The 21,875-nt window shown below is 45.1% G+C and overlaps 1 protein-coding gene across 1 annotated transcript in view; it reads right to left on the reverse strand.

Annotated features, from left to right (window-relative positions):
- Positions 1 to 21,875, reverse strand: part of KSR2 (kinase suppressor of ras 2) — a 237,542-nt gene that overhangs the window by 88,023 nt on the left and 127,644 nt on the right. Inside the window, 4 exon segments of the mRNA XM_015413417.1 lie at positions 2,911 to 3,079; positions 12,917 to 13,031; positions 16,992 to 17,001; positions 20,659 to 20,726. Coding sequence (XP_015268903.1) covers positions 2,911 to 3,079; positions 12,917 to 13,031; positions 16,992 to 17,001; positions 20,659 to 20,726 — 362 coding nt within the window.

The raw sequence follows: 21,875 nt of genomic DNA on the forward strand, positions 1-21,875 counted from the left end.
CATCTATATTATAAGTTCAGAAGATCTCTGAGCTGTAAAATGGGAGGGGAGGAGTGTTGCATGTGCCCTCCCCCCCAAGCTCCAAGATGGTATATTTGCATTTGCACTTGAATCTAAAGAATGGCTTCAGGCCTGGGACTGGTGATTAATTTCCATCTGTGCTACTAGATGGACTACCATTTTTTTTCTTTACTTCTTCTTTCCATGGGATCTGTGAGTTTCATTTACTCCTGAAGACAGAGCTGAATAACTGTTGCCTTTTTATATCTGCAGAGGGAGAAGACACATTGCTTATTTGTTCCAGTAGCCCTTGGTGCCACGCAAGGTCTACTGCAATTGCCCTAATTTAGCCTAACAAGAGCTTCCTAGATCAGTATCTCAAGACTGCCCCATGTTGCAGGCAGAGATCCACCATACCTTTAGACAGCAACATCTGTCTCCCCTCTCCACTCATTCTGAAAATCCACCCTGAGTTCCAGGGAACTTGGAAGCTTGTTCATTACTTTGTAACTTCCAGGGGTCCTAATAAAATGACTAAGCTACAACTTGGATTTCACCCCCTTATCATGACAGAACAAAAGAGGACACCAGCTGGATCAGACCACTGGAACATCTACTTCCAACAACCTGTTTCACATGGTAACCAAGTGGTTGCCCTGGAGCAGACCCACAGCCAGGATTTTTTAAAAATCGGGGGCATTTAAATTCCTTAGGGGGCACTGTCTAATCAAATTAAAGGAATACCCAACTCCTTGCCCGCACCTGCCACTGCTTGGGGGCCCTGGGCTGGATGGGAAGTCGTGGGGCCTCGCCAGTAAGTCAGGGGGCCTAGCCCCGAGGTGCCCCACTGTAGCTACGGGCCTGCCCTGGAGGCCCAACACACAAGCCATAGAGGCTTTCCTCTGATGTAGCTTTACAATACGTGATAGAGGTTTACTGCCTCTGAATATAGAAGTCCCCTTTAGTCATCATGGCTAACAGGCATCGATGGACCCATCCTCCATAAATCTGTCTAACCCCCCTTAAAGCCATCAGTGGTTGTGGCCATCACTATATCCACTGACAGTGAATTTCTGCTTGTTGAATAAAGAAGTGTTTTCCCTTCACTGTCCTAACTCTATTGTCCATCAGTTTCATTGGACAACCCAGGTTTTAGCGTTATGGAAGAGGGAGAAAAAGTTATTTCTTTCCACTTCCTGCACCCCATACATAATTTTATTTATAAGATGTGGTCCGCATTTTAGTTCGTTTCAGGATGCAGTTAAGCAGCAAAGGGTCTTGGGGCACCTAAAACGCTAATAGATTTGCTATGGCATCAGTATTCATGGATGAGAGCCCAGGGTACCATCTGACAAAACTGGCTCTAGTCCATAAAGGCTAATGTCATACTAAAACTGTTACTCTTTAAAGAGCCACGAGGCTCTTTTTAAATTTGTTTTGATATAACAGACAAACACAGCCACTCCCCTTCAGGATGAAGTTAGCATCTGCAGCACTGGCCATATGTATGCCAAGGCAATATGTTTTGCATGTGACACATTGGTTGCAGGTCTATGGCCACAGGAGGGGGGCTGAGTGTGCTGGCTCCGGCCCAGTATTGTGCACTGCCTCTGCTCCCCAACCTGCATTCTTCTCTGTTTGGGCACACTGCCCACACATATGTACATGCACAGGTTCTGTCCCAGTGAATTCAACACACAGGGCTCCAGCTCTTGAAGAGACAGTCTACATAGGCAGGGGTCATTTCCTGCAGGAGCGCACAGGAGTGGAGCTCCGGCAGTAAAGAGCCCAGGGGGCGGGCACATGCAACAAGCCCCGCCTCCTGCTCCCAGCAGCCCCAGGTGGGGCTTTCTTTCTTTCTTTCCCTCCTTTCCTTTTCTCCTTTCCCTCTCTCCCTCCCTCTCTCCCTCCCTCTTTCTTTCCCTCTTTCCTCCTTCTTTCTTTCTTTTTTTTCTTTCCTTTTCTCCTCTCTCTCTTTCTTTCTTTCTGTCCTTATTTCCTTCTCTCCCTTTCCCTCCTTCTTTCCTTCTTTCTTTCCTTCTCTTTCCTTCCTTCCTTCCTTCCTGCACAGATATGTGTGTTTCCCACCATAGATAGCAATCCAGAACAGTCCAGTGGCACCTTTAAGACCAAGTTTTATTCAGGTACAAGCTCTCCCTCCTCTGTGAGGGTAGATCTGTGCTTCCCCCCCCCCCAGATAGCAATCCAAAACAGTCCAGTGGAGCCTGAGCAGTGGGTGTTGCCTTCCCGTGATATCAGGGGTGTGTGGCATATGCAAATAAGTCATGCTAATGAGTTATGCTAATGAGCTCCTGCACCTCTGTTTCTACAAAATGACCCCTGTACACAGGAATGATTTATATACATGCGGGTGCTTTGCACCAGGATGTGGAATGGTATGGTATAACCCTGTCAGATCTCGGAAGCTATGCAGGGTTGATACTTGGATAGGAGACCTCCAAGAGAGACTCTGCAGAGGAAGGGGATGGCAAACCACCAGTGCTTCTCACTTGCCTTGAAAACCCTATGATCCTGGGGTTGCAGTCAGTTGCAGCTTGACAGCACAGACACACGTAGGCGCTTTGCCTGTATAAAACAAATGTACGTAGGAAGGGGCAGGGCCTTTTCAGTTGACTATGGGCGGAGCCAGAATCCTCGGCTTCCTCCCCGTTACCCATCACCTCTATGCGCACATATAACTTGTCAGGCTACAGATGCACAGAAGCAGGATACAGTGATACAAGACACCCCTTGCCCTTGTTCACAACCAAGGGTTTATAGAACATGAGGAACAGCCCTTGCAAAACAGTAACCAACATGCCGTGGACAAACCAACCACAGTAGAGAGACTATAACAGGCAGACCGAGATTTGGATCAAGACTGGGCTAGCTGGAAGCCAAAACAGGTACCTGGCAAGTTGAACTGCTTCTGTTGCCGCGTGCACTGTGGGGAGGGATGCAGGGGAGAAGGCGGTGTGGCGCTGGGTGGCAGGGGAGGAGCTGGTGAGGAAGGCGTAGACGACGTTGTCGATGAGGGATTGCTGCTGGAGTCAGGCTGGTAGGGCACTGGAATGTGGTCCTTTGTGAGAGGAGGGAAAGAGGCGCTGGTGAGCACACAGCAAATTATCTCAGCCTCCCTGTGTTGGGTGTTCCTTGATGCACATGGGAAAGAGCATCAAAACCTATCCCTGTTTCCTTAAGCCACTCCATGCCATCATGTGCCCAACATTTGGTAGATATTTTAATTCCATTGGGAACAGATCCATTACTGACCAGAGCCATCACAAAGGCCAGAAAGTAATCAAGGTAGAAGCTGCATCTTTCTCCCTCACATCTATTTTACTGATGTGTCCACTGAGAAAACACTCTCAAAACGTACTCTTCCTTCAACCTGACTGAGTTACTTTGTCATGATGGTTCTTCTTCTGTGATGGTTTTGTTTACTTATCAAAACATTTCTATCCTGTGACTGGCAAAAGCTTACAGAGGCCTGATCAGGTGGAGCCCATATGGGCCACCCAAAGGACAATGTGAGAACATCTGTAAAACATCACAAAGACTCTTGATACAATCATACAGTCACATCGAGGCTGCTTTTCCCCCAATGTTTTACCAATGCATACATGCACTTTGGTAATGTAGAGGGAGGAAAAGCAGCAAATAAACGGAAGGAATAGGAATATATATGGACATATGTGGCTGCCATATTTAGAGTTAGACCACTGGTCCACCTAGCTCAGTCCTGTGTACTCTGACTGGCAGCATTTCTCTAAACCTTTTAAAATGGAGATGCCAGGGACTAAACCTGCCTCCTTCTACACACATAGCATGTGCTCTGCCACTAACCCACGTCCTCTCCGCAGTTGAAAGCTGCAGCACGCTAGCTAAATTCCATCCAGAATTTATTACACACATTAGCAAAATGAAGGAGGAGTGTAATGCAATACAGAATGAAATTCCAGAACAGTAAATGGATGGGATGGGAGGACAGAGGGGATCTGTCCATTCCTACAGCTCTGTAATGGGTCTTCTACACTTTGGCATGTTCACCTTTGAGCTCATAACTTCTACCAGGTGAGATCACAGGTCCACCTCAGAGCACTGCCTGTTCTGACTGGCCGTGACTCTTTGCAATGGCAGCCATAGGTTTGTCCAGGCCTGATTCCTGAGAACTGGCAGCACTGGTTTTGAACCTGGGACTTTCCGCAGGAGAAGCATGAGCTCTGCCACTGTAGATGTGCTTCATCCACCGAATGCCAGAACCATCAAGGCAACAGGCAAACACGCCCAAGTAACTAGAAGGTGGTGAGATCTTGTTGGCGCATCTGAGAGGAAAATTTTCGCAGGCAAAATTGGCCGTTGAGCAGCTAAGCTCCAGCTTGTGGTGCTGAAAAATCTCCTCCCATGTGCAGCAGTGTGGGCATCCAGCATTTGGAGGGGAGGGGACGGAGCACCCTTCTGTTCTCCAGAGGGAAAGTCCAAGTCAGCTCAAGTTGTTCTCCATTGATCCTTCCTCATGGGCCATTTAACTTCACAGAAGCAAAGGAGGGCACTTCAGGGTAAACTGACAGAAGGGATTTTTGTAGCACACTGCACATGCTTAGCACAGCTCCACAGGGAACACAGCTCTCCAAATGCTCAATGCTGCCGCAAGCTGCAGCTCCCTGTAATGCAAGCAAACAAAGGACAGAGACCACATGTGAGAATACCTGCAGGGATTTGATAGCCACATTATAAAGCCGTCACCTTTGGCTGAAAGGAATTTTCTTCGAAATAGGTCTATAGAAACGCTTAACCAATTAGTTCACAGGCGCACAAACACAGAGAATTACAGTTTAAGATGGGGGAAAGTGCCAGGCATTCTAGGATTCTGACGTGTTTGACAACCAGACACATTATTCACTGCATACTCAACCTTTCTCAACATACCCATCAAAATCACACTTCAGTTGGTTCTTCCTTCACACACACACACACACACACACACACAATGAAATTATTCACTGCATACTCAACCTTTCTCAACATACCCATCAAAATCACCAGTTGGTTCTTCCTTTATCCTTCACTCACACACACACACACACACAATGAAGCTATGCTTTTACAGACATATAACTTCTCCTACTTACACACACCCCCTTCTGTTTTCTACAGTGTCTCAGGGAAGGAGCATGAACCACAAATAACGGAGCAATTTCTCTCTCCCTCAATTTCCTAATATAATTTAAATTCCTAAATATACTTTAAAATGTTAATGATGTGAACCTAGATTTAAATAGTGTCCAGACAAGATACAGTCTTGCATCTTAGTCACTGAACTTCTGTTCACTCAGTAGGTTTGAACAGCAAAGTGACTAACCGGAGGGTCATGTCCAAAGAGAATACATAGGAAGCTTGTGATGTACATTTTAAAATGCATCCCTTCGTTCCTACCGTTTAACTTATTCTGGAAAACTGGCCACAGAGACAGAGTTTAGAAATTAGTCGGAGTGAGAAAGAACAGTCTGCACAAATGCCACACACTGGTGGAATGCAAATATATGCAAATAAGACTTGCATAATATGCACATCAGGGTCCTCTATTTTGAGATACTGAATCTAGCAACTGGTTTCATGGCAACTCTAATGGCTGGCAAAAGACTGCCTCTGCCTTTAGATGGGTAGAAGCTTTTAATTCCAGAAAACATTACTCTGAGCCAAACTTATTCAAAGATGCATAAGACTCAAACTACATAATATGCAGAGTTCTGTGATTATTTCTTCATTTTTTTAAAAACCCTAAAGCAATACTCAGCAGGATACCTCTGGGTGAAGTGGGGGAAAGCAAAGAGAGCCTGCTTAACCCTTTACCTCCCAGTTCATTTTAAACTCAAAATCAGCCTCCTAAACCTGTTTTCTTCCACCCACCAAGGATCCCTGTATCTTCTCTGACCCGGGGTTGGGGGGAAAAAAACAGACCAAGGAAAGCAATTTTTATCTGGGTGGGAAAGAGACCAGAGAGCAAAAGAGTTAAGCACTCTCTCCTCTGCACGCTTATCGTTTAATTTGGTACAGCCAGCCCTACACTACTTTGGGTTAAAAATAATGGGTTTGGGTTTTTTTGACAAACTTCTTGCATTTTTCTTCAAGAATCAACATGAGACCCACCGGCAACAGAAAAACCAGTGTACAATATGCGTGACACAGAGAAGCCATTTAAAATGGCATTCCCATATCAAGTGCTCACGTAATGATGTCATCATATATGTTTTCCTGCCCTCAGCTCCACATCACCAGTTGTCTATGAGGGAGCAGAGAAACACATGATGTAATGACATCGTAGTAGGGGGTAAGTGAGCTGACTGCTGAATACATAATATGGGGCTGCCATTTTAGGAAAAAGCCCTGCATTGCCGGTCTTGTTCCGGTCCAAGAACTGAGGAATGCTATACCAGTAGAAAAGAACACGAGTCCAGTAGCACCTTAAAGACTAACAACATTTGTGGCCGGGTATGAGCTTTTGTGAGTCAATGCTCACTTCTTCAGAAGGCTGATATGCGTTGTTCAAAAAGGCTTCCATCCTTGTTCCCCCAAAGACACCTGTTCTGTTTCTTCTCCTACTGAACCAACCTACCACCGACAGCCCCAAACAGGTTTCAGTCCCCCCACCACCACCAGATTTGCTGAAATATATATCAGCCCCTTTGAGGTTTGAATTGGCAGACACACTTGGAAACCCAAAGTGCCATCTGCAAATTTCTGGCCCAGCAGATGGCTGAACAGACCAGCAAGTAAACTGGGAGATGCTATTTCAAAGCAAGAACATTTGCCAATTTCTCTTCTACCCCCTTCTCAACTTTTCATTTTACTGCAGTACCCCGTTTCCATGACAAGACAGAGGTGGTCTTTTTCTCTTACACATTTTCAATAAGCTAGAGGAGAATAAACATTTTATTACTTATTAGGCAGCTATCCTGGTCTTTCTTCCACACAGCTGAATAATAACACATGGTCCCAACTCCCCATCAATAGAAAGACAGTAACCTGGCCAAGATTGTCCTCTGAGCTTCATGGCAGGGTGGGGTTTTGCACTCAGGTCTTCCCACTCCTAGGCCAACCACTACACTATGCAGGTTTGTGGAATGTAAGCTCTTTGTAGAACCTTTACTGCTTGAAATGCAGGAAAATAGCAAATGCATTCTCAGACACGTGCCCCCCACTGTTCTGTTGCTGCTGCCTTCTAAATTTACGTGACCCTAATGGCAACTTGCCCTTCCTGCTGTTGCTTCTGTAATATTCTTTTCTTTTCTTTTTTATTTACAACACACTGAATCAGTATTTCGGCTTCAGAAGGTCAAGGAGCCAAACCTCCCTTGGCGTCATCAGCAAGAAAAAAAACAAAGGCAGGTCAGGAAACAAAAGGCTGGCCCCTTTCAAAGCAGTCAGATTTGCAGATATTAGTGGGCAATCTTGTTTAACTCTGTGCTCTGAAGGGAAAAAGTTTCACCCGCAAGTTTTGCAAATCAGCCCTGTCTTCCCCCCGCCCCCCACAGTGACTTGAGGCAGGGACAGCAAGAATTATGAAGCTGCTGATCCCACAACAACCAGAGTTAAATCAAGGGCATTTATAATAATACTTTCCATTTATTAATCGCTTCCCCCAGTGGGCTCAAAGCGATGTACAGTTACTCAATATAGACAAGGGACTAACAATGTTTGTAGGGGATAGGGAAGACAACATATATTCATTTTAATTGCACACGCTGTCACTGCCCGGTGTAGACGTCTTCTGGCTTGGCTCAGTCATTATAGGAGTAAGTGGCTGTAGCTGTAGGAAAAGTCTGGGGGTGTGAGGGAGCTCAGCAGGGATGTAATGTCACTCTAGGACTTCCATTTCTCCTAGATACTATGTTATTCCATAGAGTCCACCCTCCAAAGCTGCCATTTCCTCCAGAAGAACTGATCTTTGTAGTCTGGAAATCAGTGGTAATTTTGGGAGATCTCCAGGCCCCACCTGGAAATTGGCAACTGTAGTAGTGGTGGCCTGGAGTCTGCAGGCACTCACAGCTACAGAACTTTATGGTGGCTCTCTAGGTCTTCTGATGCCTTGTGTGGTCAGCATTCCACCCTCTGAGCTGTGGTTCTGCCCAGGCTTTCCGTCTTGTCTGCCAGTCACACCCCCACAGCTTAACCGACCTCATAGGATTGTTGTGAGGATGCAATTGAGGACAGGAGAGTCCTGTCATTTAAGCCACTTTGGGTCCTGTTAGGGTTGCCAGACCCCCAGTCCGGATGGGGGTTCCCCCAATTTTTTGGGCTTCTGCCCACCACTGGCCAGCTGGCTGGCGGGGGAAGCCCCACCCCCAAACAGAGACATTGACCAGCGACGCTCTGCTTTTTGGGCAAATCTCTATGGGTTTAGCCCAAAAAACCCATAGAGTTTTGCCCAAAAGGCAAAACCTTGCCGCATGACATCTCTGATGTGATCACTTCCGCCCCCCAAATCCCCCTGCCAGCAAGCCAAAGGGACCTGGCAACCCTAGGTCCTGTCATGACCCTAGGCCTAAGGCTGAAGAATGAGCAGCCTGTAGGCCTCAAGGAAATCTCTCCTTCCACAAAAGCTTAAGGTCTTGTGGAAATTTTTACACAATACCTACATTTCCCAGGCACCTCAGGACTGGACTAGGGGGAAAAGGAGGGAAAATAGGCTCTACCAGAAAGCATATCAGGCCCTGCACAGAGAGGGAGAGTGTTCACTCCCTTAGCTCAGCAGCCGTGAGACTACTTTTGGTGGGTGTAAATACTTCACTCATGGTGCAATGAGTCTGGCCTAACAGGACTGAGTAGTAAAATAAAGTAGAAACCAAATAAGGCAGTCACATCAGAGAGCTTTGTTGCTTTCTGGCTGGCTTCTTCCTTTGTGAGTTGCAACTTGGGTAGTTGTAGTGAATCTGTATTAATTCTGTCCTGTTCTTTGTAACTTTTCTCCTATTTACATACTTGCTATAATATTTGCTTAATAAACTGTTTCTTGTTCACACTGCCTGGGTTCTTTGTGCCTCAAATTCAGCCATATATCAGGGCACACCCTAAGGTTGCCAGATCTCTCCTGGCAGCTGGCGGGGGATAGGGGGTGGGTTTACCGGAAGCTGGATGCTTCATCTGATGTTTCAGTGATGTGCCTATGTTACTTCCAACGTCACCTGGAAATGATGTCGTGCACTGTGCCTACATCACCAGGAAGTAACGTAGGCACGTTGGAGGCAATGTTCTGGTTTTTGGGCAAAATTGCCCTCAAACCATAGAGTTTTGCCCAAAAACCAAAGCGTCACTCCCAACATTCCTATATCCCTTCTGGGTGATGTAGGCACATCACACGACGTTGCTGTGTGTGTGTGTGTGGGGGGGGATTTACTCCTGCTGGCCAGCTGGCAAAACCAGGCAATCCCCTGCCCCCAACTCCTGCAAAAGCAGGCAATCCCCTGCCCCCAAATGGGGAATGGAAGCCCTATGGGGTGATGCTCTGATTTTTGGGCAAAAACTCTATGGCAGAATTAGCTTCTGCCATAGAGTTTTTGCCCAAAAGCCAGAGTGCTGCCCCGATGTGCCTACATCCCTTCTTGGTCATGTTGAAGACATGCAGGAACATCACTGAAACGTTGGCTGTTCCTTCCTTTTTTGAGGAGTAAGTTCCCCCCGCTGGACAGCTGATTGGTAGCGGAGAGGTAAGGTCTGGGAGTGGGGGACTCCTGCCCCCACAGGGGGGGGGGTCTGGCAACCCTAGCACACCCTGACTAAAGAGGGAGTTGCCTAGAGGCAGGGAGGGTGCTCTGGGCCCTCCCTCCCCAGAACCGGAATGGTGGCAGCCAGTGCAGGTCCTTGTCTACATTGGGTTGCCAACTCTGGCTTGGAAAACTCCTGGAGAATTGGGGGCAGTACCTAAGGAGGGACTTTAGTTTCTCTTAAACTCTCCATAGAGTCCACCCTCCAAAGCTACAATTTCTTCCAGGAGAACAGGTGTGGTTTGGAGATCTGTTGTAATTCCAGGGAGAACTCCAGGTCCCACTTAGAGATCACCAATCCTATTCAGCTTGCTCCAAGCCTGAAGGGGGCAGCAGGAAATGACGATGTGTGTGGGGAAGAGACATTCCTGGAAGAGACGTCTCATCTGCGGAAAACTTTCCTTTCATTTATTAGCTTCATTGACCAGAGGTCTTAAGCCAAACATCTGCGGGAAACATGCATGGCCCCTCCCCTGTCCCATAACAGGTCCCCATTAGGGACAAAGGCAGGGTATAAATGGTGTAAAATAAAATATATTTGTCATTGGGGTAAAGATTGGGGCTTGAGCGCTCAAGTCCGTTCTAGTTCTTAATTTTTTTCACTTATTTGGGTGGCCTCTGCTTGAACTTCTAAAGCCCAGTTTATTAAAATGCTTTACCAGCTGCCAGTGCTGCTCAGGAAGCATAAGAAGCGACTGGCAGGGAGGCAACCCTCCCATACTCACCATTTCTCAGATATTAGTATGGTGGTTTCTGGCAGAAAAGAAATACCCAGATCTCAAAAGCAGCTCATCTGTGCCAGCCTCTTCTCCCCCAAATTGCAGCTTTGCAAGTCAAGTGCCACAGACAGGAATATCATTAGCTGCGTCAGCAACAAAGAGGCTTAGAGCGTTTTCACACATGGGGTTTAAGCATGGTCATGCTTCGATCGTTTTGTAACGTGATTACTTACACTGGCGAGAATGCTCATTCACTTTGCTTCTACTAGGTTTTCAATCAAACGTCCAATTAATATTTGAGCAAAATAGGCAAAGGCATATGAGGCCTCATATCTGAAAATGCCCTAAAGGGATGTACAGACATATATTTCATCACAACAGTTAATCCACTGTAGAACTGCATTGCAATTTTGGCCAGATGTATATAATCAAACTCAATAGATACTGGCTGTGCACAGTACTAACTGGCTAGCCCCTGCGACTTTGCCTGTTCCGGAGAAATGTGCATGTTGCACCCATACTGTGGTCACTCCACAGGTTACTGATCAGTTACTGGATTCAATTCAAGGTTCTGGTTGTTGCCTACAAAGCCCTGAAGGACCATCTCCTCCCATACTATCCCACCTGCGAAGTAAGATCTGCCTCTTAAGCCCTGTTGTCTGTGTCTCTGTCTTCACAAGAGAAGCTGGAAGTGACTAGAGACAGGGCATTTTCTGTGGTGACACCTTGCCTTAGGAACACCTTCCCCCCTGAGGCTCTCCCCAATGCCTACTTTACTGTTAACTCTGATTGGCAACACCAAAGTCTCAAAACAGTGATTTTTTCCCCAAGCCTGTTTTCAGTGACCCTTTCAACCAATGACACAATGGTTTTACCCCAGCACCTTTTCCGTTCAGAGCATGTGTGCTACCAATGGTGAAGAAAGTAGAATCCTGAAAGCCTGCCCTCTTCCTACCTTAGGACAAATTCACACTTTATAAAGTTAGTCCCCCATGTGGTCTGAGAGTTCTGAGCTAGTTACTGGATTCAATTCAAGGTTCTGGTTGTTGCCTACAAAGCCCTGAAGGACCATCTCCTCCCGTACTATCCCACCTGCCAAATAAGATCTGCCTCTCAAGCCCTGTCGTCTGTGTCTCTGTCTTCACAAGTGAAACTGGAAGTGACTATAGACAGGGCATTTTCTGTGGTGGCACCTTTTATAAAGTTAGTCCCCCATGTGGTCTGAGAGTTCTGAGCTCAAAACACTCTTAAATTCTTTCTTTCTTTCTTTCTTTCTTTCTTTCTTTCTTTCTTTCTTTCTTTCATTTGTATGCCATCTTTCTGCCCAATTAGGGTCCTGGAGATGGCAAACAATTAAAAGAGAGGAGGACAAAGCAACTTTTAAAAACAGTACATATGTATAAAATTGACAATTAAAAACAAACAAGGAGGTTCAGTAAGGGTATGCCAAATGAAACAGAAAAGCCTTCACCCACTGGTGAAGTGGGATAGACAAATCCCCTTGGGCAAAATATTTTGTAATTCTGGTGCTGCAACTAAGAAGGCCGTTTCTTGGTTTGCAACCTATCTAGCCTCAGATGGTGGGGCACCTGAAGCAGAGCCTCTGAAAGATGATTATAAGGACTGGATTAAAATAAAGACAGAAAAAGGAAAGAGCAAGGCTAATTTCTTTAAAATAAAGAAAGAGAAAGGAAAGAGCGAGGCTTTAATGCACAGCATATGTATTCAGTTCACTAGTTTAATGGATACCTTCCTAGATACCTTATTCAAGTTCCTAGATGCCTAGGGGTCTGATTCAGATCAGGACTATGACGTACAGGTAGAGGAGGCTTAACCAGCACCAGCTTTTTCCCAACATGAAAGAGTCCCAGAGAGCCAGTATTTGCCTCGCTGGGGAAATTTATATGTAGCCAACTTATATGTAGCCATCAGTGCATTGACGTTTCCTCAATGGGACAGATCAAGTGCATTTACATTTTTCCACAGGGACAGCTTGCTGGACTTTTTCAGGTCAGGAAACAACATGGGAGTGAGGCTTAAATCTCTTCTTCCTCTGTGTCACAGTCCTGATCTGAACTGGATCCCCACACGCCTGGAGATTTAATTTGGAGCATGGGACTCTCAGTATGTGTATTATTGGAAGGCCTTAGGTTGGTCATATATGGGATATGAGAGCTTTGCAACATATGATTCTGCCCTTATACCAAATCAAAGCATTGATCTGTCTGTCTCAGTACTATCTCCTACCTGATAACATTTCTCCAGCACTGTGGTCACCTGGGATCCTGAGGACATGGAATGTTAGTGATTGGAACCTGCAACCTTCTAAATGCAAAGCCCGCACTCTGCCACTGAGACAACACCCTTCCCCTCTGGCGCATGTCCTCTTGCAATTGGAGTGGAAATTCCAAGCAACTTTCCAAAACATCTCACCTTGTTGATTTTGTTGGTTTTGGGAAGGGTCTGGCTGATGTGCAGGTCTGAGTATCTAGGAGGCTTCCGCAATGGGTTGTTAATATCACATGGCACGGATTCTGTCCGGACTAGTCTTGCTGGATCAAAAAAGGGAGAAGGGCGGGGAAGGAAAAAGAAAGAAAGAGGAAAGATCAAGGCTTCAATACACAGCACCTGGTACACAGTCCACAAGTGTAAAGGATACCCTCCTGGACCCTAATTATCCAAATCCAAATTAATTACCCAAACTCCTTCTTTGCCCTACGCCCTTGATATGAACATATGAACACTATCACATTGGCAGACCTTGGTCTATTTAGCCTCTCTGAACAACAGTAGTTTCCCAGGTTCTCAGGCAGGGTTCTTTCTTAGCACTACTCCTATTGATTCTTTTAACTGGAGATACCAGGGACCAGGGCTTTTTTTGTAGAAAAAGCCCAGCAGGAACTCATTAGCATAATAGGCCATACCCAACAGCAGGAACTAATTAGCATATTAGGCCACACCCCTGACAGCACAGCTCATTTGCATGACAGCACACCCCCGTGTTACCAGAAGTGTGGTCACCCAGCCACACCCACCTTTTGCTTCTTATTCTCTTTACCTTGTTTCTTGACAAAACCCAGGGCTTTTTTTGGGAGCAGGAACTCCTTTGCATGTTAGGCCACACACCCCTAATTGTAGCCAATCCTAATGAGTTTCTGCTGTTGGGTGTGTCCTATTATGCTAATGAGTTCCTGCTGGACGTGGCCAATTTGGGAGCCAGCCGAAACTCCGTTCCTGTGCGTTCCTGCCCAAAAATAGCCCTGCAAGGGACTGAACCTCGGACCTCCTATGTACAACACTTGTGCTCTACTCCTTAGCAATTTCCCCTTCTGACTGTTCCCACTGCTGTGTAAAACTCAGACAGACCCAGCCATAGTGGAACTCTTAGTTCCACCAACACAGCTACCCACCTGAATATATCTTATTCCCAAGACTTTCTTGAGCCAATAAATAATGAGCACTTTTGTCAGCCAACCCATCACCACTGAACTTGCGGAACTACTTTTATACATATTACTGCAGGCTTAAATCAACACTGAAATCTCTTTTATTGGCCTCCAGGCTGGCTTCAGACCATACTTTGGGCTGCTTTCTTAATTCCCTCTGTTCCAGAGGAAGGCATACATCCTAAACTGTGCCCACTATGCATGTAACGCTTTGCATTGTTTCCTTCCAAAGTGTATTTCTTTGCCCTTTTATCGACACAGACCCGAATTCCCTTTACCATTTGGTCATCACACACAGAGCTGAATTAGATCCATTTGTAATATTTTACAGTCTGTTACGACCTTAACGGTCCGGAAACAAGTTGGTGCCATCAAACACATTGGCTGCCCTTTCCAGATGGAGAATTAATATACTGAACGGTCAGGTCACGATGCAGAGCTTTTGGTCCATCTCCATTCTGACAACTGTATTTGCTCCACTCTCCATTCTGATAACAGAACACTGGTGCCATTCTTCTGTTCTCTGGCTTTTAGATCTGTTATCGATTGATTTATTTGTCCAGAGATATCTGCTGCCTTTCTACCACATAGGCCTTCAAGACAGCTTACAAATAAGTTTGTACAGATAAGTTCACACAAGGATAGATAACAAGAATTGCTGTCCTCTGCTGATGATGCCAGTAGCACTTTGGGATGTATTGGCCAGAGCAGTGACACAGCAAGTGATAGTTTGGGGGGGGGACACACTCGGAGCTGCTCCTGCTATATAGCTCTTTCCAGCGGACAGCTGACTTGATGGCATTTAGAAATGCAATAGGAAGGAGCTTGATGGATTTGCTTTCTCGCCCTTGTCAATGTCAGTGGCAGCTCAGATCCATGTCGGTACCCAGTTTTGTGTCTCATGACTATTTGTTTTTCTGCCAACACTCAAAAAATGCCTACAAGAGGCATCTGCAGTAAGGATGAGTCAAAGCTTGTGAGTGTTGTTTTCAATGTGAAGAATGGATTTTAAGAGGTTCAAAATGGTCTACAAAAGACTCCCTAAATCCTGACCTTGCAGCTTACCACTGCCCTTCTAAGTAGCTGCTAGGTGACATTTTAAAGTAAAAAAAAATAAGGTTCCTTTTCATGCCAGCTACGTGATCCGGTCAATCAGATTATCATGATGTGATATCTGATCATTAATCATATTTAATTACATGACAACACCAGAAAGATAAATCAAGTGACAGCAATCATCCCTGCCCTCACTCTGAAAAATATTTTGTAGCATTTCCTAAATTATTGCCAAAACGGGGGGCTGCTTACTGTAGGAAGCAAACTTTTTGAAACAAGCATCCCTCATTTCCACATCAGCCCTAATCCTTGGACACACCATTGATGTCCTCTGGAGCCCGGACATTCCTAAAACATGACAAATATATGGTCTTGAATCTGGGATCTTCCAGTGAACAAAGGGCCTTTGACCACAAGGTCGCATTGCCAAGGAACAGCAAAGAGGATATCCTAACCCTCCAGAAGTGTACCTGTTTCACCTACTTCAAAGATTCTGTCTGCACAAACAACCTGACTGCCAGAGTTCACAGAACTGCATGTTTGTGCCCAACCCTTATGAAATTCAACATATATGATGCCTTGGTTAAGGATCTCCTGCATGTTCCCCCTTCCAGCATGCGTAATTGATTTGGATCCAGCTTGCCCCCCACCAGAAAATCAATGACAAATCAAAACTTGCCAATCAGCAGACAGCTAAAAGGTAAAAGTGCCCCATAGCTTTATACAACAAATAATGTCACCAGCTCAAAGTAATGCTCAGTGGCAATCATCCCAAGCACAATCTACAATGTGCATGAAAAATTAATTTAGCTATCACGCCATGGCCCACCAAAGAAAAGATAACCACAGTCTGAGGAATTGCTTTAATTCTCATTGGCCGAAATGAATTCTATGGATTTTTTTTTTCTGGTCTTCTTCTTCTCTTGATTAAGGAGTCCTTTTTCTTGTTGTTCATTATTGTTTTACAGTGTGCATGCTGCTGTTTCAAAATTTGAAATAAAGTTGTTGTTGTTTTAAAAATAATCTATTTGCTATTGGGTTACATTTTATGTATGTTCTTGGAGATCTGGTGGACCGTGCCAAAACAAGAAAAAACAAAACCCACTGTCTTCTGCAGCTGAAAACAATTGAGTATAAAGTGACTTCTTGTTGGTATTTGACCCCAGTTAGATTAGAATGTTTTGTACACATACTCATAAGTGCTGGAAATGTGCACTGGATCGAGCAGGCTTCCTTCATCTTTGTTGGCAATGTAATTATGCTCAAAATTACTGGTCTCAAATATTACCAATTATTACACAAACAGAATTCCTATCAGATTAGACTCAAGGATCGGTTTATTAAATCCAAGGAAAAAACCCTACACTTTCTGGAACCATTAGTTTAGTTATTGGGAGCTTGTTAATTGCTTCTAAGATAGCGTTTGCAAGATCCTGGAAGTTGCCAAATCATTCCCCATGATCAAAGAATGGCTTATCAAAGCCCTGAAGATTGCTGCAATGGACAAATGCACAGACAGCGTTCACAGAAGCTTCATTTCACTGCCTTCAGTTTTGGAAAAACTGACTCCATTTCCTTCTTATCAGAATAATAATTGCAATTATATCCTCATTGACAGAAATATCTCTCTGTAATATTAGCTTATCCTAAGGTTATAATAAAAATGATACAGAAAACAGGAAAACAAATCCTGCAATTAAAACTCTCAGACAGCATCCAGCAAACAATCAACTCCCTTTTGGCCAGTTTGTTATCCTGAAAAATTGGTGGAAAAGCTGAAAGAGCAATTTCACACTAGTGAGCCTCCTGGCTGACCATACCCCCCCCCTGCCCGACCCTTGCCTCTGGACATAACCCCCCCTGCAAAAAAGAGAGACTGTTGCACATCAGAGGCAGAGTTTTCACCACCTGCTCTGCCCTTTCCCCCATGGATTAGATGGCTGATGACAGGTAGATCTGTTCTATTTGGGAGTTTGCTGCCATTACGACTTTCTCCTATCATCTGCTGCTTTGGGTCTGCACTGAGTGGAGAAAAGCCGATTAAAGTAAAGGTAAAGGTTCCCTTGCTCGAAAGCCAGTCGAATCCGACTCTAGGGTTGCGGTGCTCATCTCCGTTTCAAAGCCGAAGAGCCAGCGCTGTCCAAAGACGTTTCCGTGGTCATGTGGCCGGCATGACTAAACACCAAGGCGCACGGAATGCTGTTACCTTCCCACCGAAGGGGTACCTATTTATCTACTTGCAATTTCTTGCTTTCGAACTGCTAGGTTGGCAGGAGCTGGAACTAGAGATGGGAGCTCACTCCATCATGCGGCACACTCGGATCTCGAACTGCTGAACTACTGACCTTCCACAGCCTGCAGTTCAGTGTCTTAATCACTTGAGCCACCGCAGCTCCTGAAAAGCTGATTAGAAGTACCCAAATAAAGAAATACATACATAAACCGCCCACAGGCAAATGCCAGCCGTTACTGAGGTCACCTGAGCTTCTCTATACATTTTTAATCCTGCCGCTGAAGATGTCTCACTATATGCAATAAGCAGCTAATTAGAAGTGTTTAATTACCAAAAAGAGTATTCCCAGAGTAGGTTGTATTTAGCAAGCTCTCATGGTAGGTTCCTGAGAGCTCAGTGAGATTTGTACTTTTGGAGACTGAATGTGCAAGACTTCCCCCTCCCCCTCCAGGTAATTTAAAAAGCCTCCCAACCTTTCACACAGAGAACACTTAATGAAAAAGAAAAGTCATTCCTAGTGTGAAAAAAATCATTCTTATGGGACCTGTAAATCTTCGTATCACCTGCAGGGATGAAGCACTGATCTTAGCAACAGCACTACAGATCCAGATATCCAAATGCCTGGTGTTGCCCCTCTATGTCAGCAAGAGGAGAGGGGACACATCATGGACTCAGCGCACTTAAGGTTGCCAAGTGACCAGGAAGGGGGGGGGGAGACAGCCTGGCTTTCTGCTCTCCTTTGAACAGAAATTTCATCTGCAGATATCAGTAAGTGAAGCTTTTCATGACACAGAGCCATTTTTTTCCCTCCTGCAGACATGACTGATCTCATCACAGTAATTGATTTTATAGGTACATTCAGACTAGACTACTATAATTTTCTCTACACAGAACTGCCTTTGAAGACTGTCCAGGAGCAGGTATAAATGGCTCCAAAACCACAGCAGCTAGATTATCGAGAGACAACGGCATGAATCAGAGTCTACATCAACTTCATGGGCTCCCCCATCTGTTTTTGTTCCTTTGCTTTGTAATCAACAAAAAGAATGCAAAGATGTTGCAAGGTAGCCTTCTGTGAGCAGAGAGTTCAAAATGATTGGTATGTATACGAATATATGGAGCTGCCTTACACCAAGCCAGATCACTGGCCCATCTATCTCAGCTTTACTGATTCTGCTGTGATCGACAGGGTCTACGGCAGAGAAAAATCCCTCTTACCATTATGTACTTGCAACCTTTTTAGACGAAGACTGAAGCTGGGACCTTACTATGTCAAGAATCCTGCCATGAACTATATGTAATTCTCTTCATACCATATATGAAGCATAATAAATTGGACCACTGCCCATTTAGTTCAGTACAGCTACTTTGAGTGGCAGAGAGCTTTCCCAGCTCTCTTCCTGATTTTTCTTTCAAACTGGAGGTGTCAGGGATTTCATCTGGGACCATCTGCAAGGTAGGTACTTTACCTCTTAATTTATTTTTATTTTTTTTATTTATTTGAGTATTTTTACCCCGCCCTCCCCGCAAGCCATGGCCCTTGCCCTAACATATGCAGCTATCTCCTGTGAAGTCAGGCCATTGGTCCTCCTAGCTCAGCATCAACTACCTTGATGACTGGCAGCAGCTCTGCTAGGTCTCAGGCAGAGGATGATCTTTCCTAGTACCTTTAACTGGAAATGTCACGGCCTGATCCTGGGGGCTCTGCATGCCAAGAGCCCCTCTCCTTTCCTTTCATTTATTAGCTTCATTGACCAGAGGTCTTAAGCCAAACGCACAAACAGCTACTATAAAATGCATTACATATTTTTACAAGATAATTTATACCAAACATTTTTACAATAAAAACTAATAAACATACTCATAAACAATATTAATAGACAACGTTTTATAAACTTTAATACAGTCTATAAAATCCCATATTATGGAAATTAGTTTTAGAATTTTAAAATTTGTATACACAAAATTACCTACAGCATTTCAAAGCTGCTTTAAAAATAGCACTATCGATAGATATTTTGCCACCAAGCTAGTTGTTTCAGGGTCCTCATCTGCTAGCGGTATGGTTATCACCCAAGGTTCCATAGGGAGGTGATATCCATGTAAAATAGGAGTGATCCAACAGGATCAGGGGCCAATCCACTGGTGGCAAAATAACGGAAGATGATCTAAGGTCACTATTGCACCTGATCCACAATCACACAATCTATTTGAATACTGTTTTTTTTAGCAAAACGGCCACTTAGCTCTGCAGTTGGAAAAACATTCAACCTAGCAAGCGTGAAGACATATCTAAATCTAGGGGATGTAAGGAAGCTCATATATGAGGGGATTTTCTTAGGTGGCACAATCCCTAAGGCAGAGTTGGAGCATACTTGCCTAGCACGAATTGAAGTGCTGAGTCGGTCAATGTTTGTCACCCTCAATCTAATCAAATTTAGTGCTTCTTGACAGTCTGTATTGTTAAGCACTGTAGGGGTAAAACCAATCCTCTCCAGCTTGCTATCTATAAGAGCCCCTCTCCAAAGGCCTTTAAAAATCAGTGAAGGTAGTGCAGGAATCTCTGTAAGAAAGGTAGGTGACAAATGCATTCAACTGCATGTCAGGAACTAGCTATGAAGAAGGTCCTTTTTTACGTCCCCATCTATCTTCACCTCAGATAAAGTAGGAGAGCAAAACAGAAATTCCACTGCAAGTCTCAGAAGACTGGAAGGAATTCATGTTGTATCAAATGCGGCAAGCCCGATACTTTTTTTGTTTTTGCACAGCAGAGAATGCAGAGCAACTCTGATCTGCCTATTGGTACTTTGTTAATTTTAATTGTTTTAATGTTGTTTTATGATGTTATCGTATTGTACTTTGTGAGCCACCTTGAGCAGGTTCTCTGTGACGTAGAAATTTACCAAACAAATAAATAAGTTGTGTTAAAATAACATTTAGTTTAATCGTTTTTTTTAAGTGATCGTTGGCCAAGGCTCTGTAGCACAGGACCTACGTTGCACACGGAATGCCCCAGTTCAAAAATTATCAGTCAAAGACTCTGAGACAGCAGTTGCTTAGAAAGACCCTTCTCTGCCTGAGACCTTGGAAAGCCACTGAGATAGACTGATGGATGGTGTGAGTTGATAGAAGGCAGCTTCAAATGTTTATATGCTTTTCTATTATCCATGCACTTTTGCGATGGCTGGCTGGAACACTGGAAACAGAAACAGGCTGGGCTTAATGGGGCCATACCCTTCTCCCAAGTAAAAAGCTTTTGGGAATGGAAGCTGAAAATGTTTATGAAAATTGAAAATTCAGAGAAAGGGCTTGGAACATGACCCCGTGTGGCTATAAACCCCATCAATCTACAGAGAAAAGCAGCTATAAAAGGCCATTCTCCTCTGTCCCAGGCTGCAATGTCAGTGGGAAGACTGGAGAAATGCAGTAGTCGCTCTTACCTCCACGGTGGATGATCAGAAGGTGACACGGTGGGGCCTCTTTGGTACATTTGTTGTGGCACTTTAGCCTAATGGAAAGAGAGACAAAACAAGGGTATTCATCATGGGCGGCAAAGAAGAGATGCATCCCACTTGTGGGCTAGCTGACAAGAAGAGAAATTTAGGCTCTGTTCATCCATGTATTGTTTAGAAAATGATGCGTTGACTTGCCATCTAACTTTAGGGCCTCTTCACAAATTATGGAGTGCACAGGTTGGATTTGGGGTCCCACCCTGTGTGAGACATAACACAGTTGCACACAAATTGTGGGCTCTCCTCAACTCCCGCAGCGCAGTGCCTAATTATGGCAAGAACAAGATTCGCATCTGGTAGCATCTTAAAGTCTAACAAAATTTGCAGGGTACAAGCTTCCACCGTGACCTGGATAGCCCAGCTTAGCCTGATCTTGTTAGATCTTGGAAGCTAAGCAGGGTTGGCCCTGGGTAGTATTTGGATGGGAGACCAACAAAGGCAGTGACGCCGAAGCAGATAGGGTTGCCAGTCCGCAGGTCCTGGAGGGGTTTCCCCCAATTTTGGGGGCTTCAGCCTGCCGCCAGCAACCTGGCCAGTGGGGGAAATCCCATCCCCAAACCGCTATGTTCTGGCACAACGTCACCAACGTGATGACATCACCCGGAAGTGACATTATCACATCAGGGACGTCACCTGGAAGGCTCTGGGTAGAGGGCAAAACTCTATGGTAAATTTGGCCTAAAACCATAGAGTCTTGCCCTCAAATCAGAGCATCCCACGCGATGTCGCCGACATGATGATGTCACTTCAGGGTGATGTCATTGCATCAGGGAACATCCTGGAATGTCCCCCAAAATCCCACCCACCCCGGTGCGGTGGGGGGACCTGGCAACCCTAGAGGTAGGCAGTGGCAAACCACCTCTGAAGGTCTCTAAAACTTCCAAGAGTCAAAGCTCCCTTTGTCAGATGCTGGAAATCTTGTTGGTCTTTATGGTGCCGCTGGACTTGAACCTTGCTGTTCTACTGCAGACCAACATGGCTACCCACCTGAAACCAACTAGGATCAGGCATACATTGAAAAGGTGCTTCAGTCTCCCCCCCCCCCCCGCACATTTTCCCAGCCTTTGAGGAAACCCACATGTGTCCCAAATGAGACACCCTGAGATGGTGTAAAACACCACAGCCTACGTTTTCAACAGATGTCT

This window comes from Gekko japonicus, unplaced genomic scaffold (assembly GCF_001447785.1).
Source record: "Gekko japonicus isolate JY-2015 unplaced genomic scaffold, Gekko_japonicus_V1.1 scaffold85, whole genome shotgun sequence".
Lineage (NCBI taxonomy): Eukaryota > Metazoa > Chordata > Lepidosauria > Squamata > Gekkonidae > Gekko > Gekko japonicus.